We start from the raw sequence: 9037 nt of genomic DNA, 5'->3' as shown, positions 1-9037 counted from the left end.
TAAGGAAGGGGCAGTGTTACGACAGCGGAAATCACGTGACTCTGGTAACACGTAATGAGTATCTAGAAGGTTCCTGAAGGCTCGAGTATTTGCCAGACGCCCTCTAGTGTGTATATATAAGATCGGCAAGAAGTGACGGCACAGATATTTGCAAACAGACAGAGACGGACAATTGAGTCAAGCGCGGTAGTGACCGTAGGTAAAGTGCGTGAATCGGTGTGAATTATAGCGTGTGTTCAAGTTAAAGTGACTGTGGAAATTAAGTGTATTGCAAAGTTGTATTGAGAAAGAATAAACTAGTTTTATTTAAGAAAGGACTTGTATCGCTAAAGTTTTATCCGAAAGAAATTATACGGGAAATTAACAAACGACCAGAGATGTAACAATATTATATATTATCACGTCAACATTTAAACTTCCTTCCTCACTTTCATGATTTAATTTTTCTTTTGTTCGTTTATTGTTAAACACAAAGCCACACAATGGGGGTGTCCGTGTTCTGCTTACTGCGGGTATTGAACCACCGGCAGGGGGCTTTACAATTTAAATAAGGAATAAAAATTCACTTATCAAATAATAAGAGAAGAATTAAAACCAGAAAATTCGAATTTTCGTTTATTTTCAGTATGCCAATAAATAATTAGTACTTCAAAGACATTACCTTCATGCGAATACTTTAAAAATCCTCCCAAAATAATCACCGTCAAATTCCGGGTGAACTGAAATGATTCCTCTCCTTCCATAAACGCCTCAACTTCTTTAGGTGTCTCTAATTTGACGGAACTTCCTTCTTTAAAGCTAGAAACGTACATGAAAATAGAGGTAAAAATGAATAAAAAACACTCGCTGCTACAAACAGATTACGGAATAACGTCTATCGCAGATAACATTTGTCATTCATAGAATTTATGAAACATTACAATGAAAATGTATATGCTTTCAGCTTCTAAAAATGTTTACATAAAAAGGTTTGATACATGTACTTTAGATGAGGTTTCTGCCAGATTTGACCTAATACGTCAAATAATAGTGATGTTCAAAAATTTAACTCGTTTAGTGAAAAATCTCACTAATACCGAGACTAAGACGCATAAAGTGATAGCCGTGGGAGGTGGCTGACACATTAAGTATGCAAATATAAGTATAAAACTAAATCTAAAAACTAAAGCGTTGTATAGTAAATATGAATTAGGTAAAGAGAAATACGTGCTTTCAACCGCATATCAACCATAGTTAGCTTGTGCTCTTATCTTTTAGGTACTTATCTATACGTCTTTTTGTCTGCCCTCTCGTTTATCTATCAAGCTATTAGAAAAATAATAATAATAAACAACTCCTACACCAGCAGTGTATTCTACAGAATGTCATAATAAATAAATAACTCCTACACCAGCTGTGAATTCAACAATGTGTTCTAATAAATAAACAACCCCTACATCAGCACTGAATGTTCTAATAAATAAACAACTCCTACACCAGCTATGAATTCAACAGTATGTTCTAATAAATAAACAACTCCAACACCAGCTATGAATTCAACAGTGTGTTCTAATAAATAAACAACTCCAACACCAGCAGTGTTTCAAAGAATAATGTGTTAAATAAACAACTCCTACATCAGCTGTGTATTCAACAATATGTTCTAATAAGTAAACAACTCCAACACCAGCAGTGTTTCACAGAATAATGTGTTAAATAAACAACTCCTACATCAGCAGTGTGTCCACTGGATGTTTTAATAAATAAACAACTCCAACACCAGCTATGAATTCAACAGTGTGTTCTAATAAATAAACAACACATACACCAGCAGTGTTCCACAGAATAATATGTTAAATAAACAACTCCTACACCAGCAGTGTTCCACAGAATAATATGTTAAATAAACAACTCCTACACCAGCAGTGTGTTCCACTGAATTTACTAATAAATAAACAACTCCTACACCAGCTGTGAATTCAACAATATGTTCTAATAAATAAACAACTACTACACCAGCTGTGAATTCAACAATATGTTCTAATAAATATACAACTCCTACACCAGCAGTGTTCCACAGAATGTTATTATAAATAAACAACTCCTACATTAGCAGTGTGTTCCACAGCATACTCTCATCAAACATTCCTTTATAAGTGATTGGCTGTTCTCCTCTCTCGTAGAGTCGAATCGTTGGGTATTGGGTGACGTTGTGATGCTGGCAAATATCCGTCCAATCAAAACAGTTTACCCTAGCAAGGAGGTTGGGTTCTCCCTCAAATCTAACAGCAAGACGAGTAAACATATGTAGAACAATCAGACTTTCTGGATCCCCTTGCAAAAGGAAAAGAGAGAACCATGAAAGTTAACTTTCTGAGCTTTGACATTATTCATACTGTAAAAATTTGATTCTGTCCATCATAAATTTAGAAAAGAGAAATAAAGATAAACACCTTCCTACCCAAACCTCTCTCAGGTGTCCGGATATAGACTTTTAGGTGCAAATTGATTTACAAACTTATTTGTGATATATATATGTATATACTTTTATCAATGTCTTACAATTATAGCATTTCTATAAAGTATTTAAAACACAATAATACATTGTTTAAAGCGCTAACTGGTGGCAAGTTAATAAGTTCCGACAGAATATGGAGTTATTTACAAAGTAGCGCATCGCACCGTCATATTTGTTGTTAAGTTTAATATTAATAGTGCACTGTGTGACGCATCTGACTGGTTATTTAAAATAATTTCAGGAATTCCTTCAGATCAAATAATGATTTGATTAAAATATTTACTTGCTGACTTTATAATCAAGCCAGAATGGGGATTCTGACTGTGAAATAATTCTAGAACAGAAAGCCAATGGTTGACAAATGTCAAAATAAACGTTAGTTGCTATAACAAACCGAATTAATTCATGTTTTTTCGTATTTATGTTAAGTTCTGAACAGATCATATTGCGGGTTTTCGTATTTAAACAATAAATGTGTCCTTGGTTAAATTAAAAACGAGTCACGAAAGCGTAAGCAAACAAGTAAACGAAAAATAGCTAAAATTTTGAATTTGCTGAATTCAAACACGTGTATTTAAGAATTTAAAGCCCCCCAGTGGCACAGCGGTATGCCTGCGGACTAGAAACCGGGTTTCGATACCCGTGGTGGGCAGAGCACAGATAGCTTAACTTCAAACAAACAAACAAAAATTTAACATTTCAGACTTTTTCTCAACTATATTTTAAAAGACCGTAACAACGGAATTCTAGTGTTTAGGATTGTAAAATAACTACTTAAAATAGTTGTCCTTTCACAGAGGCGTTAATTGTCTACGTAAGAACTTACAATCCACGTAAAATATCACCATAGCTACGGGAATATCTTCTAGTAGTTTGGGCATAGTTTTGTCGGTGAGGGCTCTGATGCTGGTGACGTTAGGACCGCCGATACGTCTGAGAGCTACAGCAACAGGATCGTCTTGGCTGAGCAGATCTATGGAGAAATAAGGAGGTTTTCAAACACCTTTTCAAATAGTTTAGAGGTTTCCAAACACCTTTTCAAATAGTTTTAGAGGTTTCCAAACACTTTTTCAAATAGTTTAGAGGTTTTCAAACACCTTTTCAAATAGTTTAGAGGTTTTCAAACACCTTTTCAAATAGTTTTAGAGGTTTCCAAACACCTTTTCAAATAGTTTAGAGGTTTCCAAACACCTTTTCAAATAGTTTAGAGGTTTTTAAATACCTTTTCAAATAGTTTAGAGGTTTTCAAACACCTTTTCAAATAGTTTTAGAGGTTTCCAAACACCTTTTCAAATAGTTTAGAGGTTTCCAAACACCTTTTCAAATAGTTTAGAGGTTTTTAAACACCTTTTCAAATAGTTTTAGAGGTTTTTAAACACTTTTTCAAATGGATTACTTTTAGAATAATAATGGATTGTTTCTTTCTGCAAATGTTATCAAACTAAAGTTTGATATTTGGGAAAGAATCACTTCCGACTGACAATGTAACACCAATCGCTGGCTAGTTATTCCTGAATAAGCTTTGTTTGTTAGTTTGTTAAATTTCGCCCAAAGTTACTCGAAGGCTATCTGCACTAGCCGCCCCTAATTTAGAAGCATCGAACTGCTTAATTAAAATAATTTCAGGAATTCCTCCAGATCCCATAATGATTTTATTAAAATATTTTCTTGCTGACTCTATAACCAGGCCAGAAGTAAGGTAGCTAGTTAACAGCACTCACCGCCAACTAATGGGCTACTCTAATCAAATATTGGTATTGACTGTCACATTATAACGCCCCCACGGCGTTATATAACACCCGAAAACCAACAGTTCCATTTTACCAAAAATACAGCATCGATGTATTCTATGCTATGCCTCCCTTTTCACCCCCCTCATGATGTCTCACAATCGGAATTAAAGATGCAAAAATTTGACGACCAGCATCTGCATAACTGTTCTATTGTTTGATGTTACCATATAGTTTAAAACCATTACTCAACAAAATTTGATGTTACCATATAGTTTAAAACCATTACTCAACAAAGTTTGATGTTACCATATAGTTTAAAACCATTACTCAACAAACTTTGATGTTACCATATAGTTTAAAACCATTACTCAACAAACTTTGATGTTACCATATAGTTTAAAACCATTACTCAACAAAGTTTGATGTTACCATATAGTTTAAAACCATTACTCAACAAAGTTTGATGTTACCATATAGTTTAAAATCATTATTCAACAAAGTTTGATGTTACCATGTAGTTTAAAACCATTACTGAACAAAGTTTGATGTTACCATATAGTTTAAACCATTGCTCAACAAAGTTTGATGTTACCATACAGTTTAAAACCATTACTCAACAAAGTTTGATGTCACCATGTAGTTTAAAACCATTACTCAACAAAGTTTGATGTTACCATACAGTTTAAAACCATTACTCAACAAAGTTTGATGTTACCATACAGTTTAAAACCATTATTCAACTAAGTTTGATGTCACCATATAGTTTAAAATCATTATTCAACAAAGTTTGATGTTACCATGTAGTTTAAAACCATTACTGAACAAAGTTTGATGTTACCATACAGTTTAAAATCATTACTCAATAAACGTTCTTTAGTTTTTGATAAAAGTTCCATTACAACATACTACTGTCAAACTTCTAAAATAGGCCCGGCATGGCCAGGTGGTTAGGGCGCTCGACTCGTAATCTGAGGGTCACGGGATCGAATCCCCTTCCCACCAAACATGCTCGCCCTTTCAGCCGTGAGGGCGTTATAATGTCACGGTCAATCCCACTATTCATTGGTAAAAGAGTAGCCCAAGAAGAGTTGGCGGTGGGTGGTGATGACTAGCTGCCTTCCCTCTAGTCTTACACTGCTAAATTAGGGAAGGGCTAGCGCAGATAGCCCTCGTGCAGCTTTGCGCGAAATTCAAAACAAACAAACTTCTAAAATAGAGCATTGTTGTTGATAAGAGGTATAAAGAACGTTTCTTAACAGGATATTATTAAATACTACTCAGTAACGTAACTACGTAGTCAGAGTCTACGAAAGTGGTCAATTTTTTTACTTTTTATTCTAGAAGTTATCAAAGATAGAAACAGTGCTACTACTTACAGCATTCTTCGTCGAGCGACTCTTCATCATACATCATGCTGCTCATCTTGTTCAAGACAACAGTGTAGTACTGCTGTAGTTGTTCTCGGATGAAATTAAAACTGTCTTGGAAACCACTGAACACAGCTACCCTTGTCTAGAAGGATAACAAAGTCACTGTCATATTTCTATCGTAAGGGATTTTATCTACAGATTGAGGCAGTCGTCTAATCTACAGACTGAGATAGTGGTTTTATTAATACTCAAGTAATTGATTGAGGAAGTTGTTTTATATATAGACTGAGATAGTGGTCTTATTAATAGATTGAGGCAGTCGTTTCATCTATAGATTAAAATAATGGTTTTATATATAGCTTGAGAAAATGGTTTTATCTGTAGATTAAGAGTGTTGGTTTATCATAACCACAAAACAAAAAATACTTACATCATCGGGTTGCAAAAACATGACGTCTGGAGGATAAATAACCTCATTCAGGCCTAAGCTCTTCAGATGATGCTTGTTAATCAAAGTTCTACAGTCAAATATGAAGAAAAAACTATTTGTAAAAAGTTTATATATTTTTGTTTTCAATAAGCTAGAAATTCTAATATATTTTATATGTAACATAAACCATGTTTCATGAGTACTACAATTCTTTCGGTATTATATGGTACGGTTTATTAATACAGAAGGTAGAAAAAGAGGCCTACCTATTCACTTACGTTACCTATATGCAAATAATACATATACTTAGTGCTTCATGGTAGAAGGTACTCAATTAAGGGGTCACATAAAGAGTTTACAGTGATCTGTCTACGATGTGTTCCTGTAAATACTACACAGGTTTCCTTTCAGTTGAGTCAGTTTTTTCTCTGGCTTGGTGGAGAGTTTTTTAGCTGCCCTGGACTGCTTTTCTTGATCTTTGTTCTAATGGTAGTTTGTTTGTTTTTGTACAAAAGAAAGGCCCAGACCATTATCCAGACCGCCAGATTAAGAACGAGATGGTGAATTTTGTATCTTTACCACTCCAAGCACTCAACAAAACTCAGAAAATGTCAGACTGCTAAGTTTGCTATTTCACCTGTAAGGACTGCCTTAGATGCTCTGAAGGAAAATATTCACTGCTAGACCAATATATATTAGTTCTTGCATATGTTGGACTGTCAGAAGGAAGACAAGATGGCTCATTTGAAAAATTAAATTACCATTACCATCATCCATTAATTATCATGATTAGTATTTAGGTAGTATGTAGCAATATTCAGAGTTTTCAGATGCAATGCAGATCTAGAGTTCTCTGTCAGAGTTTTCAACTGGCATCCAGACCCTACAGTTCTCTGTCAGAGTTTTCTCTGGTGTGATCAGTTTTCTATCTGCACAAACTATCTACATTCTCGTACAAATACAGCTAGTAGAAGCACTTCGGCAGGTTGGCTGAAGTGTGTGATACTTACTGATATTATCTGGTCATTACGTCATGCAAGGTCCAAAGAGTCACCTACATGATAGACCTTTGGACAGATAGCCACATCACAGTTTGGACACCGTGCCCGCAGGTGCTATAATGGTGACACAGGACACCATCGCGATTCTGATCTTAAATGTATTAAAAAAAGCACACATCATCTTACAATACAGACAACTGTTCTGAAGCTAGGTCTGGGTCTTTTACTCTCTACTATAAACGCTTCTATGTTGTGAGATATGTGTTCATTCACTAATAAAATTTCACTGGACTATGCCATACTAGAGATTCACATGACTATGCCAGACTAGGGATCAGAATGCTGTTGAACACACTCTGTTCTTCTCAACAACTTATCCATTTGATCCTTAAACTTGATCTGTTAGATTGCTCTGTCCTCCATCAAGTGAAACTGTTGGCACAGCTCTAACACCAAGGTGTTTCAGCAGCAAAGTTGGTCATCATCCAAAACCTCTACATCATCAATCAGTGGATCATTCAGGCTCAGTATCACATAGTGTGATTTTTATTTCTGCATCCAAAAGTTCAAGACAGCAGCTTACTGAAATCATTGCTCGAAATGATCCACATCCTCTTTTGCCTTACCTCTAAAGGATGAAGAACCAGTTTATTTCACCAAACCAACTCCTATTAGAGGTAGAAAGACCAGATGCCTAGCTGAACTTCAGTGATGTACAGACATTCTAATATTCTAAGTTTTTGCTCAAACCCTGGCAATTCTGGGCTGTCTGTACTCACAAAAGAAGTTGTAGTGGGACCAGTGGTCATCCAAATATTAGCGAGGAGTTGGCTTTGACCAATGGAAACCATACATATGCTTAATTTCATCTTGAAGTATTATCATCTTGTTCACTCAGTACTGGATGCTGATAACAAATTACCCCATAGACCTCACCATAAATATTCAGCACATCCAGATTTGGATATTCCTCAGTAGTCAGTCATCATTATCGATAATCTGAGAAAACAAAGGTCACATTTTGGCTATCTCAGTTGAAAGCCAGATAGTAATGTTTTTGAATGGCTTGTCAGAATACCAGAATTCATATGCAATAGGATCTTCCCAGTGTATTTTAAGACTAACAACCTTGTTGTGACTCCAGCTTCTCTTCTTCCTAGCCATACGTTCTCATATGACACAAAGATATTACACTAGTAACATATGATCGAAAGCAGGAAACTTCCAAGAGACAGAAAAACTAAAAAAAAAAAAGTGAAACAGAGAAACAGGCTAATTTGTGATACTGAACTACAAATAAATGGACGCTTCTCAAAGGTTAACTTTTGGCTGGAAGAAAGACGCGTGAAAAAAAAGTTGTTCTTGTTACTTTGGCCACTATAAAACTGAACTTCTCAACTTTACAATTTTGACCTAAAAAATTAATGTATCCTCTACAAGTTTACAATATACGACCATTGAGTAATCAACTTCGCAAGACCACCTTAAGAAATCACAAAACCAACAGACCAATGAGAAAGCAGAGACTTTATGGATTGGTAAACCTGAAAAAGAGGTATTTGGTTAATTGCATCAGATACTTGTGTAAAGCTACACAAGGACTATATACACTAGCAATCTATAAATTTGAACTGATAAAACAGAAGGTAGCATTTAGTCAATGGCACCCACCGCTAACCCTTGGACCACCCTAATCGAATAGTGGGAATAAATCGTCACTCTTATAACGCAGTCGCGGTCCCAAATTGCAGCTCATTTTATTTTTTGACGAAAAGTGGATGCAGGTCATAAACTTTCGGATTCACAAAAACTGGATGCAAACCATGGACATTCGGACTCACAAAAACTGGATGCAAACCATGAACTTTCGGATTGACAAAAACTGGATGCAAACCATGGATTTTCGGACTCACAAAAACTGGATGCAAACCATGGACTTTCGGATTGACAAAAACTGGATGCAAACCATGGATTTTCGGACTCACAAAAACTGGATGCAAACCATG

The 9037-nt window shown here is 35.5% G+C and overlaps 1 protein-coding gene across 1 annotated transcript in view; it reads right to left on the bottom strand.

Annotated features, from left to right (window-relative positions):
• Positions 1 to 9037, bottom strand: part of LOC111089482 (thioredoxin domain-containing protein 16-like) — a 25199-nt gene that overhangs the window by 4666 nt on the left and 11496 nt on the right. The window contains exons 6-10 of the mRNA XM_022402087.1: positions 6031 to 6118; positions 5607 to 5742; positions 3324 to 3470; positions 2088 to 2313; positions 662 to 798 (exon numbers count right to left, since the gene is read on the bottom strand). Coding sequence (XP_022257795.1) covers positions 662 to 798; positions 2088 to 2313; positions 3324 to 3470; positions 5607 to 5742; positions 6031 to 6118 — 734 coding nt within the window. The remainder of the gene's footprint in view (positions 1 to 661; positions 799 to 2087; positions 2314 to 3323; positions 3471 to 5606; positions 5743 to 6030; positions 6119 to 9037) is intronic.

The sequence above is a fragment of the Limulus polyphemus genome, unplaced genomic scaffold (assembly GCF_000517525.1).
Source record: "Limulus polyphemus unplaced genomic scaffold, Limulus_polyphemus-2.1.2 Scaffold6404, whole genome shotgun sequence".
NCBI classification, from domain to species: Eukaryota; Metazoa; Arthropoda; class Merostomata; order Xiphosura; family Limulidae; genus Limulus; species Limulus polyphemus.
Note: the sequence above shows the minus strand (reverse complement) of the source record. Positions and strands in the feature narration are given on the sequence as shown.